Source organism: Dryobates pubescens, chromosome 16 (genome assembly GCF_014839835.1).
Source record: "Dryobates pubescens isolate bDryPub1 chromosome 16, bDryPub1.pri, whole genome shotgun sequence".
NCBI classification, from domain to species: domain Eukaryota; kingdom Metazoa; phylum Chordata; class Aves; order Piciformes; family Picidae; genus Dryobates; species Dryobates pubescens.
Window position 1 is genome coordinate 14,909,664 of NC_071627.1, and position 21,392 is coordinate 14,931,055.

The following is a 21,392-nucleotide window of genomic DNA, read 5'->3' on the forward strand; positions in this document are numbered from 1 at the left end:
TTTTTTTTTTGTGTGTGTGTGTCTTATACTTTTTTTCTTTCTGAACAGACATCCCTAGGACCCACTCTGCTTTTGCTAGTCTGAAATAATGTAATTTGTGGAGAGAGAGAACAGGAAAAGTTTGGAAAACCATTCTTTTGAATTCACTTGCATGTGCCATCTGTGTGAGCAGATGGGAAAAATGTCTCAGGGCCAGAGACTCTGAGATCAAATCACAAGGAAAGAACTATATGCAGGCATATTCCTAGTGCTGGAATAAAAAAGACAGTAGTGGTTACCTCAGGGACATGACCTGGAGACTGGTTCCTCAGAAACTGCTGTTTCTGTAGAAGAGGATGTTTCAGTGGGTTGTAACCAACACTGGATAGATCCCTATGGCGTGCAGTCTGCAGACTCACATTTCTGGGCAACTACCAGAAAAGATCAAATGTTTGGGTCCCCTAATTATTCTCACATATGAACTGTAAATCCACATTCAGCATTTCACAGATACAGTTTAACAGAGTGCATTACCCCCCTCATCTTCTGAATCGAGACATCATTATGTTTTCTCCATCTTAATATGGTAGAGTACACCAGCCTTGAGAATATTTTCTGTGCTTTCCTTTTTTCATCCTCTCTCTAAGATCTGCTGCATTTGGTTCTGACTCTAAAAAGCAGATATGACAATCAGTGCAGAAGACAGGACAAAGGCAGGCACATACTGAATATTCATCCCTCCTTTTATTTTTAATTATACACATTAGAGGCTTATTTCATAATTGCATCCCAGACTACATTTTGTTCTCAGCTAACAACTGAGAGTAAAGCACTGTGCATCTTTAAACGTTAGTCTGTAGGCTGTTTCTACAACAAGAGGATCTCCAAAGCACATACAATTCTCATGTACAAATACTACATTATGGTTATCCTAAAATGCCTTTGAGTATTGTTTCGTAGTGTTAGTGTTGCTGGAGAAATTACATGTATGACAGAGAGGAGATGACTTTTCTTGCTGTTGGATTTTTAAAGAGGTAATAGATTAGCTCTAAGAACAATGTGCCATTAGTCATTTTTGTGTAACTTTGGTATGCCTTCAAGGAATGATTTGCAGATTCATAGAATGGTTTAGGTTGGGAGGGGCCTTAAAGATCACCTAGTTCCAACCCCCCTGCCAGGTCACTCATGGCCCCATCCAGCCTGGCCTTCAACACCTGCAGGGAGGGGACATCTACAACCTCGCTGGGCAACCTGTTCCACCACCCTCACTGTAAAGAATTTCTAATATCCAGTCTAAATCTACCCTCTTCAAGCTTAAGCCCATTCTGCCTCACCCTATTACTACAAGCCTTTGTAAAAAGTACCTTCCTGGTTTTGTTGTAGGCTGCCTTCAGGTACTGGAAGGCCACTCTTAAGGACTCCATGAAGCCTTTTCTCTGGGTTAAACAGCCCTAACTCTCTCAGCCTGTCCCTATAGTGAGCTGCTCCAACCCTCTTATCATCTTTGTGACCCTTCTCTGGTCCAGCAACTCCATATCCCTCTTATGCTGAGTTCGTGAGAACTGTATGTGGTACTCCAGGTGGGGTCTTAAGAGAGCTGAGTAGAGAGGCAGAATCACCTGCCTTGTCCTGCTGGTCACACTTCTTTTGATACAGCCCAGAACACAGTTGGCCTTTTGAGCTGCAAGTGCATATTGACAGCTCATGCTGAGTTGTTTTTTGTCAACTGACACCCCCAAGTCCTTCTCCTCCAGACTGCTCTTGAGCTATTTCTTGTCCAGCCCAAATTTGTGCTTGGTATTGCTCTATCCTAGGTACAGGACCTTGCACTTGGCCTTTTTGACCTTCTCTGAGGTTGGCTTGGGAATAGTTCCCTTTTAATTTCCTTTTAAATGAAGAAATACCAAAAATAAAGCAAGATGCATTACTTTTTCATAGCCTTCTGTGTTCAGCTTCTGTTACAAGATGTTTCTATGTCATTGAGAAGACACAATATTCTTTCAGGATACTGGGGGATACTGATAAAATGCTGGATGCTGGTATCCGTGCAGGTTATCTCAGCTTGCAGTTATACATGTCTAATAACACAAGTACATGAAACTTAAAGCTGATTCTTAAGGGTTCTGAAGAATTTTCAAGATACCTATTCTGCAGGATTCAGAGTTGTGATGTTCTAAAAATATTTAGTTAGCTTTAAAAAAAGACAAATGAAACAAAAAATCGGAAAAATATGAGAAGACCTGAGTACAAGGTACAGCTCCAGAGGAGATGAAAATCCCATTGTTTGAGAGTACACAGGGATTAGAAAAAGACCTTTGCCCTGCACAGGTGGTTCTGCAGGTGGCCACTGACATTCCATGTGGGGTCCCTTTCCTGTAAATCAGCAGCAGTTTTGCGTTTGTCAGGTTTCCTGTATTCATCTCTTGTCTGCTCCTCCTTCAACTGTACAGACTAAAAGTGTACAGTGCATTTACATATCATGGCACTCTCATGTTGTATTGAACACTTGACATGAATCATTTCCAGAACCATCTGAAAACATTATGTGTAGGGAGATCTCAGAATCTGATACTGTGGCGTTATGTTTGGGTTTTTTTTGCTGTGTCAATGTTTTGTTTCCAAGAGTGCTGAAGGTGTTTTTCATGTGTTAAAGAAGATAGATTTCTGTTCCGTCTGTCCTACCTGGTCACATCTTGTCTGCTTTACCTTTTAAATTTTCTTTAGGCTTCATAATTTCCTTTTATTTTAATATAGTTTTAATTTCAATACAATCAATGTCTGTGATCTGTGGGATTGCTAGGAAAATGTGCTGTGTCCTGGTCATAGAAATAATGGTAAGACTGTATAAAGGCACTGAGATTGTTGGTAGTGGGAATAATTAACTATTCCACAAAATTAAATATAAGAAAAAGGACATGGAGAGTAATTTTTTTTTTAAATTAAAGTAAATATTTTTACCTATGCTGTTCTCATTATAGCATTTACAGAATCTTATTAGTAATTTGTGCAGAAGTATAGATATTAGGCCAAGTAGGATGCAATGGCTGAACTATGTCTTCAAGAAAAGAAGAATAATTATGACTTAACCTTATGAAACGAAAAAAAAATTGATAAATCTATCTTTGTCATTTAGATTTCTTTTTTTATTAGGTTGTATTTGTTAAGTGCAGTAAGCAGCAAAACCAGCTTTCGTTTTGTTTTAAGTAATGGACCTGAAAATTGTGTTCATCTTATGCTGCGTGTTACTGATGGCCAAGCTGATAAACCTGGAGAGTTTGCTGGGCCTGAGAAAGTATCACTAGTATCTTCCTGAATTTCCCAGACCTCTAAAATGGGAATGGAACCTGGCAAACTCACTGTTGTGCCCATGGCAGAAAACCAGGAGTACTTCCAGAAATAATTTTTAAGTTCCATTTCAGTTGAGAGAAATGAAAAGAAACAAGTGAAAAGCTTTATTCTTTGCAGTTATTTGTTGTTCAGCAATTCTTACCAGCCCTGGAAAACATTCTGTTCAAAGTGTATTTCAGGCCTAGTGTTACAAATAATCTTTTGTCCTCCACCCTGAAAGTGTGATAGCAGTTAAGAGAACAGGGTGTCAGCTCAGCATCAGAGCATTTATCTGCTGAAAAAGTTTAGTGAACCCATTTTGTAGCTAGGAACATGCAAGAGTTTCTTTTTAGGTAATCCAGTGCCTCTCTGTGTTGGCAAAAAAGATCAGTGTTCTCAAAACCATTCCCCTTCCCCATCTGAGCATTACTGTTGTATTATTTTCATTATTGAGTGGTAATGAAAATAAACTATATATAGGTAAGTTGAGATCTTTGGCAGAGGAGCAAATCAGAAGTATATTCCTAGCACTGACAGAGTTCTCTAGCTTCCTTGTGTTTGCTTTGAAAATGGGTTATCCTCTTCCCTTCTGGCTTTGCTTGGCTACTGTTCTGCCTCATCACTGCTCATGCAGGCTTTCTGTCCAGCAATTTCCTAATTCAAAGTCAGTACAATCTCTAAATCTTTCAGAAAGACAGTTGTGTTTTTTTGTGGTCAGCTTTTCATTCAATTACAGACCTTGTTTATCCCCTGACTCATCATTTTTCTCTAAAATTCGTGATGTGCTTGATTTTCTTTTCCTCTTTATTGTAAAAATTGCTTGAATTGATGGGGAGGGAGGAGGGTTGCCTTAGATTAATAGCATAAGATTGTCAGTTTATCTTGATGTCATGCTTCAGCTTACTAACTACTCCTCCAAAATGCATCATTTCCATCCAACTCCAGTGGGACCATTTTTAGAGTATTGTTTTGGAGCCCTGTGACAGCTTCAGTAAATGGTGAGTTTTAATTAGTTTGTCTAATGAATATTAGGATCTCAGCTGATGACTACATAGTCATAAGTGATGATGCTTTTCCCTCCTACTCCCTCGCTGCTTAGAACTTATATTAATTGTGCAGATGGTAGTGGCTTAGCTATGTGATAGTTCGTTTTCCATCTCCTCCTCTCACGACATTTACACCATGCAAAGAGGGTGTGTTGCCATCTCCCTTATTTATGAAGACTTGTGATTCATCACCTGCCTTTTAAATTAAATACTAAGATTATATCTTGTTGCTAAGAGGTGGAATTTCGTTGTGCACTTTATTTCTTTAAGCACACCTGTGCCAAGCTTCACCTGAACCCTCCAAACACCAGTCAGAAGCACTGAATTTTCATTTTTATTCCTACTGACAACATGTGAAACTTGCAATGCCTGTTCTATATGGGTAACTATAAGTCATTCCTTATGTTTCCAAAAGATTCACATACTTCTCAGTCTGCAATGTAGCCAAAACTGAAGCCAAGATTTACAGGTATTTAAGTTTCACAGCAAACATTTTTTTTTCCAGATTACTGGAATTTGTATGTGACAGATGGAAAGTCAAGTCTTTAACACTGATTTTCTGTTTGTTGTTTGTTTTGTTTTGTTTTTTTATTGATATATATATTCATTCATATGGTTTACAAGGAACAGCATAAAAAATAATGATTTAGGTACAACTAACAGAATTCTCTAGAATGTCTTTATTTCTTTGATGTCATCTATCTGTCATGGCTATCCAGATTGTCTGTTGTTGTTTGTTTTGCAGAACAGTGTTGCCATTTTTGCATTCACATTTTCTGGGTTTGTTCTTCACAAAAGTCACTGCTTTTATCTATAGCTTACTCATAATTTAAAGGCTCACTTACCTTTTAGTTTCATTTCTGGGTTCCTGATCATTACTTACAAATAGTAGGGCACTTTGGTTTCATCTTCCTGATTTATTTTGCTCTTCATTTGTTTAGGAAAGACCTTGTGTTGCAGGTGCAACCAAAGGAAGCTATTTTTTTGCAGACAGAACAGTTCTTGCAGAACAGTTCTTTTCCTGTCAATGAGAGTTCTACCTCTGGTGTTTCCTAATCAGGTAGAGATATTGTCTATGGCAATACAGGGACTAATACTTCTGAACTTGATGCTGTGTGCAAGAGGATGGGGCAAGGGGGTAATAAGCCTTCAACTCACAGAGTGATGCTGAGAGAGAGGGAGTGATTTGGAGGACTATGTTTGGCAAGTATCAAGGTTCCTGAGGCATAGATAGAAATGCAAGCGTGGACATGACCTAAAAAGGAGTAGAAAGGATGTGAAAGGAACTTGTTTTCCTTACATAAAGAGTTGAGGGCTTGAATTTTGTGCATGGTTTCTGTTAGCTAACACAGAAGATGAAAGGCTTTACATAACATGTAGTTTGCTCTCTGACTCAAGTGCTGGTATTCTGGATTTAGGATGCTTTCTACTATTCAAAGAGGAGACAAGTTATTAAGACCTAGTTAAGGCACTGCAGTCACAACTGAAGACGTTGACTAGAAAATGACTGTGAGGAAGTGAAAAGCTGAGACAGATCCACTGCACCACAAGCATGCTTCCATGCTTTTGGAGTTGTAAATTTGAGGTTGTTGACTGTTTAAAAATTCTGAAAAGTACAGCAGATTTGAGCAAGCTGATTATCATCTCAGTGTCTGTATCTCTATGAAATGTGGATTCCAGCATAAGCAGACTCCATCTAATATTCTGAAGGCCTGCTTCCTTAGTGCCACTGCACCCGTTCCTGAGCTCAGGAGTGGGTGAGGATGTGTAAAGAGGACACAGCAGCCATGTGACTCACTGCTGTTCCTCTGGGATGGCTTTGTGCTAAACCTGCTATGCAAATAATGCTTTCACCTTGTGGATTTATGCTGTTGTTTTCAGTCACCTCAAACTACCTGTGCATTTAATCAAGCAAATGCCTCCCTGATGCCATGAATTTAATTTACTGACTTTCAGTATGTGTTGTCCTATTGTTTATGTTTAAAAGACTTTTAAATAAAACATGACAGTAATTTTAGAAATTGTTTAAAAAAAAAGAAAAAGGGGAAAAGATGTGCATTTTTGTACAGCAAAATGATCACTCTAAAAAATCCCTCACTACAGGAAATGGCTCCAGGACAGATCTGACATATCTCAGTTAAGCATTTATTTTCTTACCGAATTTTCATTTGCTCTCTTCAGGGTGGGACTGATATTTTTTTTCAGCTGACTCTTAATCCACTTCAAACGTGAACTGATCATAACTTGTTTCTTGGAGAAAAGAAAGTCTCATGTATAGCCAAGGCAACACAAAAAATAATGGGGTCATGTTTTATGAATTAAATTACAGAAGTACACGATAGGAAGAAATTCCTCAAAATGTAGCCCCTGTATTGATTCAGCTGTCACTGTACCATGAAGAGCTAAAATGCAGTTCTGGATATACCGAATGTTGAAAGTGATACCCACTGTCTGTGTAAGTACATGGAAAGCAGAGACCTGATTAAACTATGATGAGAATCAGTTGAACTCTTCTGATTTTCTTTGAGTCTCTGATTGTACACTATCTGGTAACAGATAATGTATCTCAGGCTGTTTGGCAGGTCAGAGTCAAGTGTCTTCCAAATATAATAGCTTATTGATCATAAATGCAAATAATTTTGCAGAAACTGATGGCTCTTACTGTCACTAAAATGGAAGAGACACTGGTTAGATTACTGATGTCTGTCTTAAATGAATACAAATTTCTTCTGTTAAATAACATTCTGCAGGAAAATACAGTAATTAGAAGGAAACTCCCTCCTTTTCTCTCTTTATTTTTTCCTCTTTTTTTTTCTTCCTAATGTATGGATTAGTAGGTCCTGATCTAGTTACTGAAAAGTTTCAAAGGTATAATTTCACAAAAAAGAAAGGACCAAGTGAATATCAAAAAGCAGATTTTTTTTTCAGCTTTTCTATTTACATTTCTAATATTCAGTGTTTCATATAGCTATCAAGCTCTCAGTTCTTCTTGCCAGTGTTATGATGTAGCTAGTGTGTCAGAAGGTTTGGGGTTTTTTTTCCTCATCCTTTTTTTATCCTTGTTTGGAACAAGGACATCGGTATTCTAAAATGAGTACTGATGATGAGGAAGATGAGGAAGGAAATGGTTGTAACTGAACTTCCCAACTTTGGCACAGGAGAAGATGTAGCCCTTGGGACATGGTATGGATTTCGGCAGGATAGCTGGAGTTGACTTAGGTGCCTGCTAATTGTATTCATTAGATTTGACTTACTTTTAAAGAAGAAAACCCTGTATGCTTATCTCCAATATCCAATGAACCCATATCTAAAGCTGAATTAGTCTGAAATGTAGATATTAATTTGGAAAAGTTAAAGGAGAAAAAACTTCCCATTTTCCAAACAATATTGCTGCTGCTTTAATGACATATTAAAATAATAAGTGTATTTCGTGTCTAAAATGCACCTGATATGAAATGGAGACTTGATAGCTGAAGCCCCAGACAATTGATGAGAAGATGTGCCCAGCTGTGACAACTGGAATGTGATAGGAGGAAGTTTGAAGTTTGTTTGTGTGTTTGTTGTTTTTTTTTTCTACATTGCTAAAGTTAAAAGAAAGAAAAAATGTACTGGTTTAGTTATCCTGACAGTAAACCTAGCTGTCCAGGGAGAAGAGAGGAGGAGTAGGATCAGAAATAGCTGCAAAACATTTTTTCTCCACAGATGTCTACTTGCAGATTAGCCTGAGTAGGAAAAATACCAGTGTTTAAGAATAAAATGTGCAGAATAAGCTATTTGTATTTTGTCCAAATCAGATTTACCTTGAAACATTTATATGAGTAAGAGGGATCCTCTTCCTTTCCCAACTTCCCATTGTAGCATTTTATATACAAAATTATCTGTATTGTCTGTTTTTGTCTTTCCCCCACCCCCTGCAGAAGCCCTAATGAAAGTCAATTGATGTTAATAGGAATCCATCATTCGAAACCTGTATGCTGTGAATTAGACCTAAAAATATCTGCTAAATCTTTATTCATTGTCCTCAATTAAATGCTGTTCTCATGGGAATAGCTGTTCAGATGGGGTATGTAGCTACAGTGCAAACAGGTGATTTATTAAAGGCAGCTTAAATAGCCTCAAATCCGGCTGTTAATTGGGGTGGAGAAGCCTCACTGACATTTTGGACATAGACGGCTCAGGCGAACCGTGAAGTGTTGTACCTTTATACCCCCTGGGGACAGTTCTTAGTATGCATGTGTAGGATGTTTTGCATATGTCATTTTCATCTATACTTTAAAGGCAGTACTTTAATACAAATAATGATTAGCAAAACCTAGAATAAATTGTAGCAGTTTTAAGAATACTGGTACTCATGTTAAGTCATCAAATTCTCTTCTATACTTGAGAAATGTTGTTCTGGAATGCAAAAATATGTAGTAGTATAATACCTTTCTTTTTTCTTTTCATGTTTGTATATCCACTATCTGTTTTTTTATTATCCATCTTTGTCACACATATCCCCTTTGTGCAGGATTTGGTATCCTGTTTTGCATACACATATATCTGCTTAGGTAACTTGGAAGAGTAAATATTAGCCCTAAAACATTGATTGATAAATAGAATTTAATTTTTTTTTTAATTTAAATATCAAAGTCTTTTCTACATAAAAATTTATATGATATACTTAATTACAACCCAACCAAATCTTCTGGAAATAAAAGCATCGCTGAAACAAAAGTAGGCAATTTAAAGCGAATCATCAGTGTAGTTGCTTTATCCACCTGCAACTAAGGAGTGTTTCCTACAAAGAGTTAAAAGCAAGGGAGGAAGTGGGAAGTAGTTGTAAAAGGCTGACCTCTCTCAGGTGGGGAATAAAAAAAGCTATCAGTTACCAGAGGTAAGGAGATCCATTTTGCAAAAGTACCTAATGGCAGGAAGAGCTCTTTACAGCTGCAGTAGGTAAAGTAACTGCTGTAGTGGGTTGCAATGGTCAGGATGAGCTCCCTTGTGACAAAAGAGATCTTATTTTTTGGGATCACTCAGCATGTTTGCTGAATTGGAGTATTTGGTGAATGGCAGTTTGCTTTTTGGGCCTATTCAGGGAGAAAGGAATGGGGGAACATCCTCTTGGCCATCAGTGAAAGCAGAACAGAAAAAAAAGACTCTAAATTTGTTCAAGATTTGGTCATGGATAGAGATGGCTTTCTGTAAAGTTTATGTAAATGAGGCACTAGAAATAGTCTGGACAATAGTGGTCACTGAAAGGCACCAGCTGCTAGCACACAAAGCTGTGGATGCAGATTTGCTCAGAGGAGGACTATTTCCCCTGACCCACTCTCTCCTTTCATAGTGAGCAGGTCACCAATGGTTAGTTGTACCAGTTAATTTGACATGCTACTGAAAAAGTTTCTGATGTCTTTTAGGGGAAGTCAGGTTGTCTTTAGACAGAAAGTAGAACCAAAATGGAGATGATTAAATACTATTTTCCCTGCAGTAGTGAAGTTCTGTTAGCATGGAGCAAAGAGGGGGGAAAAAAAAGAATGTTGTTGAGTGTTTTGTTTTGTTTTTTCCCCCTAGAATTAGAAAGATATATACTAGATTGTTTAATGGGGGGGGGGGGGGGGGGGGGGGGGGGGGGGGGGGGGGGGGGAGCAGAGTGTAAATGGTTAAGTGAAACCCTACAGCCACATAGGCAGTGTAGTTATCCTTGCATTCCAGTGTGTATGGATGAGAATTTCTAATCATAATTGCATGAATAAATAATAACTTGTGTCTATTAGTCTACTAGGCTTTGCACAGTTTGCTTTGATTCTGACTGTTAGCTGTCTCCCTTTTTGATTGCATTTAAAATGTGATTCCTGCTTATAGACAGGGGAGTACATTTTACTTTTGTCTCAGAATTTTGCGAGTTAGAATTTTATGGGTTGCTGCTTTATTGTAAAGGTTCTTTAATGAAACAATAATTTCAGGTCTGCTAGAGGTTTTTTACTTACTTTTTTCCACCTATTTGGATCTGAGAGTAATTCTGCCTGTGAAGAATCCACTTACATTTATTATTTCTATTGACATTTCCCTGTGGAAATGAGACTTCTTATTCTGACTCACAAAAGACAGAGGAATAGGAGCTTTGGGCTCTTATCTTACTGCTGTAAGAATTACTAAATAAGCTGCAATCATAAAACTGAATGTGCCTTTTCTACTGAAGATTATTTTGACTTTCCCATTAATTTTTACCTTGGCTATAACTTCCTCTTTCCAGAGTGGTGAAAATGCCTTCCACTCAAATGTCTCCCTGAATAGACAAGTAATTGGTAATATTCTTGGTGGCATTCAGTGAGAAGAGAGAATTTTGCAGGATTAATTCCGTCACAGAGAGTATAGATTAAGAATGCAGCGAAGAAGTGAATGCATTTTCTGTGTGAGCTCATCTTCCAGAGCACAATCTCTTCACTCAGAAGAAGGTGCAGAAATCACAGGTTGAGTAAACACTACTGACATCTGATTTGAAGGTGGATTCATGAGGAGGTGTGTCCAGCGTTTGCTGGAAGTTGGCTACTGCAGATATTTCGGCAGTGGGGAGGAAAAGGTTGCACAGTATTTTTCTAAGACCTACATGATTTAACATACAGACTCCTGAGGGAAATGACAACAGTGTTCTTCCAAAGATGATTGTTGCACAGTAGAGTGGCAGTACTGCTGTGTTTGTTACTTTCTTAAGGCATAAAAAAGTAGCTTGTGGGCTAAGTTCATACTATTTTACCTCTGATAATCACTACTTCCTCATTTCTGTGTTTTAGCAGTAGTATTATCTGTACAATTTGTGCACTGAAACAGTGCTTATTTTGTAGAGAAAATACTCCCTTTTTTCCCTAGCTCTTCAATTATTTAATTTAACAGTGTATGTTTATCATCCTGAAATAAAAAAAAAATGTTAATTCAGGGTACATTTACAGGACAACATATTCACTGGAACTAAACACCAGTTATTTTAGGCACTGAGAATTGATTTAAAAAGCCACCAAATTCTTGTGCCTCTGTAGAAAGTTCTAGATCTCTTCCATATTTTCTAAGAGAGTCTGTATTAAATGTGATGTCGGAATTGCAAGTTATCTATTTTTAAAGGTAATGCAATAAATTTTAATCTTCTTTACACTTATGTGTATATACAGTTGAATTCCCTGCCCCCTGACCCCCCCAAAAGGTTGTGAGAAAGATGCTTTATATGTTCTGAAATGCATTGAGTTGTACAAATTTCTTTTAGAAATGAAAGAGTAATATACTTTTTTTCTTGTTAAGAGAACACAGTTGGCTTAGAGATGTTTTGTATATATTTATTTGACTTACATGATTGATACGTGTTTTATAGCCTGTCTAGGGTGGTAGCAATGCACATTTTCAAGAGAAAGAAGCTGAAGTGACGCACTTTTTAATTTCAGTGTTGGTATTATCTCAATGAAATAGGTACACAGCATTCACAATTGGAGTAAGGAGAATGTTTTGCAAAATATTTGAAAGTACAACTTTTAGTTTTCTGGTGATGGTCATGAAGCAAAAGGATTATGAACTCTGTGTAAACGGAGGACATGCACTGACTATATTCCAAGGTTGGTTGTTACACACTGTCGCTCTGTCATTGTGCTCATATTGTTTCACTGCTCTTTAAGTCCTGCAGTGTAGCATTCTCCCTTTATTTTATTTCTTTTGAAAGGGAGAAGTGAATGTTGAAAGAGAAGGATACATTTCCTAGTGATAAAATATTACAATTATGAAGTGCTCCTCTGAGCTTTGCTGCCATTCTGCCATGGCTTTTGCATTGTGTTATGTGGATGTTATCTTCTAGGGAAGCACATATTACTTCAGAAAAAGGGCTTGTATAACTTAAGTTTAAAGCTGAAGTTATTTTACCAGGAGATTTTACTGCAGGGATGTGTGATTATATTTTTTTTTTTTCAGGGATTTAAATTATGAACATGATGTCATGGCTGAGTTTTGGACTCAGTGACAGGGTAGCAGGCAATGCTCTCTAATTTAAAGAACATTTCAGAGAGCTACATGCAGAAAGATATAGCAGAAAATCTGGCATCATTGCATGGAAATCTGCAGCAAAATTCTGATTCTTCTGAGTCAGAATTCTTTTACTATGAAATAACAGTCAAATGCTTCAGTTTCCCATGACTTTTCCCAGCTGGCATACAGAAGGTGTAACAAGCTATCCTTCAGCAAAGTAGTGCAGGGCTTCCTCCCAAGAAAGATCATAGGCATATATATTTTAGTTTCCTCTTAAAAATCTTGTATGCTTCTTTCACCAGCAGTTTAAACAACAACAAAACTTCATGAGGTTGAAGTAGCTGTGTGTGTTCTGCCTCCCTCTCTTTTATCTGATGCAAAAGTTTATTGCTATCTGGTATTACATTTAGGAAATGTTTTTGCATCATATGCTTCATATTCTTGACTTGTATCATGGTTGTGCCATCTAGCTTTAACAAATACACTTGATGCTTTCAGAGAGTCCCTAACTATTTGGGGATTTCACACCACAGAAAGAAAAAAATACTTACATGTTGTCAGATAGCAAGACCCAAATGATGTAAGCAAAATCAGGTATTAGGAGAAAACATATTACAGGTTCTAGGTAGCCTAATCATATAATTTTATCTCAAACTGAGACATCTGCATCAATAAAACAATCATTTTTAGTGTGTTTTTTTTTCCTCTACAATGTATGCAGTTTCCAGTTGAAAGATTATAGCAGTCAGTAGCTGAATGTTCAGATTTAGAAATGGTCTTACAGAAATGTCACTGTTGTTTATCCTTTGCCAAAGCCAACTTTTAATGTAACATCCAAGGGAAGCTTAGATTTTATATGAATAAGCAGGAGAAAGAGGTCTGTGAACTCTATAATTAGCAATAAATCTTTTATATATAGTGGATCTGTTAGTATGTCTAGCAACCATGACACATATGTCTAAATCCAATAACATTGTTCAGGAAAGAGATTTGTCACCATTACAGTTTGTGGTGGTTTTTCAGCCCACCACAGAGTTTTGTTCCCAGCTTTCCACATATTTAAAATTGGCTCTGGTGGCTGCTGCTGCCACTGATGACTCCAACTGTCACCCAGCAGGATGGTTTCCAAGAAGCAGAAGTGAACAGTAGGTTCAGCTGCAGTATGTGGTTTCAGTAACTAATTCAGAGAGTTTGTGACTCCCAGTCAGTGTGTGCACAGGATTCTTATAAAGCCCATGATAAGGAGATGGAGTCTGTTGGAGTGTGGTATATCCCTGAAAGGTCTTTGGGTTGCTCCTGATGTTGTTAACGGGGAGTCATAGTCTGCCTTGAGTTATACAGATGTGAAACAGAATTATACTGCTTTTGACAGCATCTATGTGCATATGCTTATGAAAGAATTAGTATTTGTATTTTCCCAGACTCAACGGGATCATGATCTGTCAGTAATAAAGTTAGGGGAGTATTGCATAGTTCTCATACTACCACCCTACTCAGAAAAGCTGAAATTGTCACCATTTTGCTCATCATTTCTTTTGTGTCTGTAATCCTGTAATTGCAGATCAGGGCTGCATCCTTCCAGGGCAGAGATAAGTTTCTGTTGCTGCTTATTTCCTATAGCTTTGCAGATCCACAGCAGCTCCAAGTGGGAATTGGATTCTATCCAGCTGCATTTATCATTAGCATTGCTCTCCTGTCTTTCAGTGCTGTTTTTTTTTTTTCTCCACTGGTGATGTCAGAACTGTTTAAGTTGCTATTCTGAATTTCAAATCCCACTTGAACTTGTCAGAAGAGCAAAATCTATTGGATTTTGAAAAACTGTCCTCTACATGGCACTGAAAAATAAGAATGATTAGCACTGCTGGGATAGTATTTGTGATGTGCATTATTTTCTGTATCACTTAAAGTTTGAAAGTGTTACAATAAAAAATTCTTTATGGGCTTCAGCTTTGCCCTGTGAAAGGAGCAGTGCCAATTTCCAGCTCTTAAGAGAATCACAGACCCTCCCAAAGCTTTGGAGGTGGGCAGGTTTTCAGATTTCTCAGAAATAATAGTTTGTCTGAATTACTGACAGCAGACTTTACTTTTGCTGCAAGTTAGTTGTGATGCAGGTTTCTTTGCACTATGGCTATGCTTGTTTCGACACATGAAGTTTGCTTTAGGTCTAGCTCATAATACTTTATTTAGTCAGGTTAGTGCTTCAGGGTTGGCCTGGTTTTGTTTGGATTTTGAACTCCATAATCAGTCTACATTCAAAACTCATGAAAGAGGAAGCTGAAGACTGGTTTGCATTGTTAAGAATCATAACATCGAACATCAGAAGCTTACTTTAACAACAGGGGAAAAGATTAGTGTATGAGACAGGTCTGTACTGTGTTTCATTTCACTTGGCATTTCTCTGAGAGATCTGTTATGCTGTTATCGTCTTTAATGGCTGTAATGAGTTGAGTCACAGTGTTGCTTTTTCAAAGCTTTCCCTCTTATGTTGCTTGTGCTCAAGGTTACATTATGCAAAATCCAATGTTATATTTTGTGCATTAGTCCAGACTGTATAAAAATACTTTTAAACCTTTTATGAAAAATTAAATGGAAGAGGCTTTATGCCCATTTCACATATTCCTAGCTGCTATAAATGAACTGCTGTTTCTTCCTCTGAGAAGGTGTAGGTCATGTGTCTTGGCTCTTGTATCAGCAATTTGGTTTAGTTATTCACCATGAATTGCAAACCATCAGGAATTACCCAAAAAAAAAAAGGTAGTTTTGTTTTTTAAATATTTTGAAGATGAAAGAGAACTTTTTCTCCTTTACCATAAATGTGAGAAAAGTCAGGGTAAAAATATGAAGGATATACTAAGAGAGGAAATGACAGATTGTTTTTTATTATTTCAGCAAATTAGCATTATGGAGAAGAATGATCAAGTGAGCTGAATGGAGTACATTATTCAAAACTGCTGTGTTGGCTTGATTAAAACTCTGCTCTACCAATTGTTTCATGACTGTGCCACTGTTTTTCTTGATATTCAGATGAAATAAGGCACTGTGTCTTTTACTGATTTGACAATGTTCCCTGAAGAACTTGTCTTCTAGCTGGCTGCAGCCTCTGCTCCCTTTTGTGATGTTTGTTGCACCCAAAAATCCTATTGAAGATGTCAGAATTGAGTTCTTGGCTCCACCATCAATATAAGCACATGCTTCACTGAGGATAGCACAAGTTTGTCTCTGTGCCGAAGCCCCTGGTCTGGTAGACACTGCTAGAAGAAATGTGTTTGGTGCGGAGAAAGGTATTAGAAAACTCAGTAGCCAACCAGGATCATATTTGCCACAATTCATTTGTGCACTTAAACCTTGACTGTGACTCTTCTCCTCTGAATTCCTGCAATTCTTGTAAAACTTGTAACTGTAGTAACATAGAAATACTGAATCGGAGCAATTTCTTTGATTTCCCTCTGAATCTTAAAAGAAGGATCCAAGAATAAACCTCCAGGAAATTTGTTTTGGGTTTTTGTTGTTGTTGTTAGATCTTGGTTGGTTTGGGTGTTTGGTTTTTGTTTTTTTTTTTTTGGTGGTTTATTGTTGGTTTTTGGTTGGTTTTGGTTTTGTTTTTTTGGGGGGGAGGGCAGTGGTGGTTGGGTTTTTTTGTTTGTTTGTTTGTTTTTAAACAATATATTCTACTGCTTGCTCCATTTGCATTTGTTATCAACAAACATATTCCTTAGCAATTTGATTTTTATTAGCATCTTGAAGACTTCCATTGAGGAAGGATTCTTTTCTCCAGCTTTTGTCCACTACAGGAAGCTGTCTTTTGAGGCATCTGTGGTAACTCATACTGATCAAAACCAATATATTTTCAAAGCCAATTCTTTGAGTACCCACGTAGTGATTGAAGAAAGAACTTAGTGCTGAAAGGTGTTTCTTATCTGTGAGAGCCCAATACATATGAATGGTCAAAATGAGGGTTCTTGTCAAGATAGACAAGAAAGATGTAGGAGTTGCTAAGTGTTTATAGGAATAACTTGCCCCTACTTCGTTTTTCTTTGAAGAAATTTGCAGGAATTCTTTTCTTCTGGAAATGACAGTAAAGTGTTCTTAGAATGGACAATAAGGATGCTAATAAAAAGATTGTGTAGTCTCAGTGTTTAAGTGCCTTGTGGAAAGGATTGCTGGAGTGAATTGTGAGCCTCTGTCAGGAAGTGGTACTTTTCTGCTTCTAATGAACTCTTTATTAGGTATTTAAGGAGAAAAAATGAGGTCCATCAAATGAAAGCATTCTCAATCTTCTTTTCAGATGGAAGAGTGTAATAGTAGCTTTGTAAACAGTTATTGAACAGTTTAAATATCTGTTATGAAATGCCAGTAACCTTCATAAAGGGAGACAGGATTTTGAGAAGGAAACTGTTGGTCACCTAGTATCTCATAAATACCCTGTAAAGATGCAACTGCCAATGCTTTCAGGTTGTGCAGTGTCTGCTTGTGCTGCAGTCACTTCACCTATCCACTTGGGTACCATTTTGGAGGCACACTCACATCATCTTGTATTTAATGATTTGGGTCGAATCATTTGGTCAACTTTTAGCCTGAAGAAAGTTTATACAATTGGCTGCAGTGCAGTGCTCTCATTTTTCTATGGATGTGAAAACAGATTACCTAGATGGAATTGGCCAGTCAACTGTACTTAATACACAGGAGAAAATTGTTTCTCTAAGTCTGTAGGAATCATTAGATGCTAGTAGCTGTAGGAGAAGGTTTCTCATCAGGTAGAGAGTGAAACAAAGCCTAGAAACCTCTCATTTTATACACTGAATCTATGACAGGCCCTATATGGAGGATATGCTATTTTGACTGTTGGCAGTTCCCAGATTGTAATGTTTTTTTAATTACTACAGTTATATAGCATGCCCCTGATGGGAGGGTGAGAGATGAATTTATTTTTGTCTACACGTCAAGAAGACTTGATGGGAAAGTAGTTAATAAAATACTTCTGAGAACTTTTCCCTGATTCATATCAACTCAGGATCATATTCCTCCAGAGGCTTATCAACACAAGATTAATTGATACTACAGCTGTTTCTCTCAACATCTAATAGACTTGACACATGTCAGCATTAGTAGTTTGGTGAAATCTGGAGACAGAAAGGTGGTCTGAGTGGTTTTGTGAAAATGGTCCTGAAAATGTTTGCTTTCTAACATGAAGGTCAAATAATATTTTGTTTACAAAGCAGTGTTGAACAGAAGAAAGAAGCATTACGTTTCATGAAGGGATTTAGAGTATTAAGCCAGGACATGACATATGTGTCTCTCTCTGTTCTTCTTCAGATTGCCTCTGCTACCTTTCTGTGAGCCTTTCCTTTTTGGCTTCAAGTTCTCCACTATAAAATGAAAGAAGTACTGTAATCCTAGTTCATGCTTCATTTTGTCAGGATGAATTGCCTGATGATTATTAAAGCTTAAAGTGCTATGATAATGGTGTGCAAAGGGGAAGCTCTCTGCTCACCCACCAGGCTGGCATAACCTTCTTAGAGCAGTGTTAGTTGCAAGTAAGCAGCAGACGTGGTATTTCAGTAAAAACAGACAAAAGCATCAGTTGTGCAGACTATGCATGATCAAGGAGAGATTGGAACAAGACATATTAACAAGCTCTTCTTTTTCCTTCACAGAATTACAACAACAGCTGCTTGTATGATGGACCTACGGAGATATCCGCTGGATGAGCAGAACTGCACATTGGAGATTGAGAGCTGTAAGTACTTCTGCAAATCCTACTTATTCTGTGGTCAACTGCTTTGGAGTTTTTATTTCTGTCATAGTCTTTTTTTTCCTTTTTTTTTTTTCCCTCCAACATGCTACTAACCTACTTGTCTTTGTCTGATGACATTTAGATCCTTGTAAACACATGCAAAAAATAGCTTTCCAGATGGATTAGTAATTTGTGGCACAAGGATTAGCAAAAGTTATTCTGTGTTTTGATGGACAATTTACAGCTTTAAAAGTCTCATTCAAATGCCTCGGAGTTCATGTGAGGAGCACAAGGATTATTATCAGTTCTTTATCCTCCTTTACTGCTGAATTGTGTGGCAGCTTGTTTCCATTTATAAATGACTGCAAGAAGTTAGAACTGTCCTTGAAAGAGGTGTTTTATGTGGGGTTTTTAACCCCTCTTTTATAGTACAACATAGTTTTATGTGTATGATTTAATAGCAGATGTCTGTCATCCTATGTAGATAACATCCTATGTAGATAAAACATCTGTTGTGAAATAAAATTTCACATCTCTTCCCTGAAAAATCTTTTGGGGAAACTAAGTACATCAGAGAAGAAACAATTTATGATCACCTTTTATAAAGGTAATATGGTAAGCATGCATTTTTTTTTGTGTGCGCACTAATTAAGATCATAGCAGTAATTTATTAGCTTGAATGTGGCATGTGAAATGGAAAGTAATGGTATGTTTTAAGACACAGTACACAAAAGCATGTGTATTTTTAAAGTAGCTTCTGTATTATAAAAGATTATGTGGGATTTCAGTGTGCACGAAGTACAAAATAACAGTAGCTTGTGCAACACTCTGGTACGAACTTGGAACAGCTGATCTTATTTCTCCTATTCTGGAAAGTATTTAAGCATATGCTTTAACTTTGTGTCCAGGTTTCATTAATTGTAATGTAAAGATATGCCAAAATCCTTTCCTGAATTAAACTTGTGACATTGCTGTCTGAAATAATTTAAGTGGATAAAATAAGCAAAATCAGTCTTTGTCACTGAAGTTCACCCCTTCTGCTGAAATACACAAGCAGCCAATGTGATCATGGACTCTGCTCTTTTGAGAACAGGTAAAATATTGGTTGGTTGGGTTTTTTTCCCAGTTCATTATAAAATATCTATTGGTAGCATTTAACTCAAAATTTCATGCATGTAGCCTTTTACTACTATGGTAGGCTGATTTTAAGGTGTGAGAAAACTACTGGCTTAACCAGTTTTACAGAGTTGGGTTTTTTTTACTGAGAATGTGGCTTGCTGTGCCAGTGGCTTTTAATTGTTGTAGCAAGGATCTGGAATTTTCCTTTTTTCCTGTTGTGTAAGGTGGCGAGCTGGAGAGTCAAGAGGACATCCTTTCTGTTTACAGCATTGCTTAACAATCAACAAAGTTTTGCTGTCTCTCTTCTTTGCTGGTTTCTCTGAATATTCTTAGAATTCACAAACTATATATCCTCTGCCTGTCATGCCTGCAGAATCCACTCTGGGAAATATTCCCAGAAAATACCTCCTAGGTCAGTCCTTATGAAAAATTGAAAATTAAATTATGACCCTGCTTTTCAATGAGAACATTTGTTCTCCTTCAGACTTGGAATCACAGAATTGCCTAGACTAGAAAGACCTTTAAGATCCTTGAGTCAAATCATTAGCCTAGCATTTACAAGTCCTTGACTAAACCATATCCCTAAGCACTACATCTACATGACTTAAATACCTTCAGGGATGGGGACTCCACTGTATTCTTGGGCAAGCCTCTCCAATGTCTGGTAACCATTTCAGTGAAGAAATTCTTCCTAATATCCAACCTAAACTTCCCTTGCTGCATCTTGAGGTCATTTCCTCCTGTCCCTAATGTGGGACCTCTAGGTTGATGTTTCTCTTTTATCTGATTTGGAGTAGAACTTTGAAGTGGTAGAATTTTTCTTCTGAGAAACGACCCTGGAAAACAAGGTATTGAGCTCTTGAAGTTGTTATTCCACTTGGTAAGAAAAGGACAGAATTCATTGTATCATATTGAAAAGATAAAAGTTTAATTTGCTGTAGTGGTTAGGATGCATGTAGGAGAGCTCCTTTGCAGACCTATTAGCTCTGTTGCAGCATCACAAAAGTAAAATGGATTTAAATCAGGATACTGTATGTAGCTAACCTGTCTTTCATTGCAGTGACAAATGGTGTTAAAGAATGTGGATAGAATATTTGAACTGTGCTTTGAAACACTTTCATGCTGCTTTAGAGAATTATTGCTCTTTATACATGTCAATCTCTTCAGGTAAAACCCTGAGTCTGTCTAATCTTTATGAATCATTTCAGCCAAAAATGCTGGTAGGTAAATGGGTAGAGTGAATAAGATGGAAAGTGACTTTGAGGTGTTCATTGTGGGTACACAAGTCATAATCACTTCTTTACACTGGTTAAGCTATATGTTAAAAGTGGCTTTGTTTCTACTGATCCTGTTGGACGTGTTTTTCTACACCAAGTGTTTTCATGACTATGAAGGCAAGAAATGAAAGTCACTGCTTGTGCCAACCGTTTTCTTTGAGTTACAAGTCTTCCCCAGCTCTGCTGGGACCTTCTTAATACATTTACACAGTCACAGTTTCTCATAGGCTTCATTTCATGAAACCAAATATCCCAGTTGCTTTTTACTTTCTCATACAAAGGTATGTTGAGAGAAATGCATAATGAGCTAATGTTATTCTTCATTACGAATAAGTAGTACCATAACCAGTATCCTAGGTGAAATCTTTATTATGCTGTGATATTAATCCTTCCCTTTTTCAAAGAATTACCCTTGCCTTTCTTCACAACTGCATCTTTCACAGATGACAGTCTTTCCTGGAACAGTCCAGTAATGTCTTTACCTTCCTCACTCCTTTCTCCAGCAGTGGATTCTAGCTTTTGGTAGATTTTACATAGTACTAAGTACACATGACTTGGCATTTCATAACCATGTTAAAAGAGATCAGTAATATTCTTAACCTTGAGGACTGTAGCAATATTATCCAGTTCTTGCTGTATTTGTTCTGATCATCCTTTGTCTTAACAGTGCTGAAACATTTTGTTTCATTAGAAATTTCATTAACACACAAATACTAAATATTCATGCCAAGAAGAAAAAGCTTTGCTGTACTGAACGCAATCTATTCTGTCAGGGCAGCACAATTTCCTGCATATCTTTTATATATTGTTATTGCTGTCTGTTCTTAGTCCTATATCAAATGTTTTACAGAAGTCCAGGTTAGATTTTTATTTTTTTTTTAAAAAAGCAGTTATTGTCTAGTCAGATCCTTTAAGTCATGATAG

General features: G+C 37.3%; 1 protein-coding gene across 2 annotated transcripts in view; it reads left to right on the forward strand.

The window, feature by feature from the left end:
• GABRB2 (gamma-aminobutyric acid type A receptor subunit beta2) overlaps positions 1 to 21,392 on the forward strand; it is a 133,577-nt gene that overhangs the window by 52,659 nt on the left and 59,526 nt on the right. For both annotated transcript variants that reach the window (XM_054168387.1, XM_054168388.1), the window contains exon 6: positions 17,993 to 18,075. In XM_054168387.1, the coding sequence (XP_054024362.1) occupies positions 17,993 to 18,075 (83 nt within the window). The remainder of the gene's footprint in view (positions 1 to 17,992; positions 18,076 to 21,392) is intronic.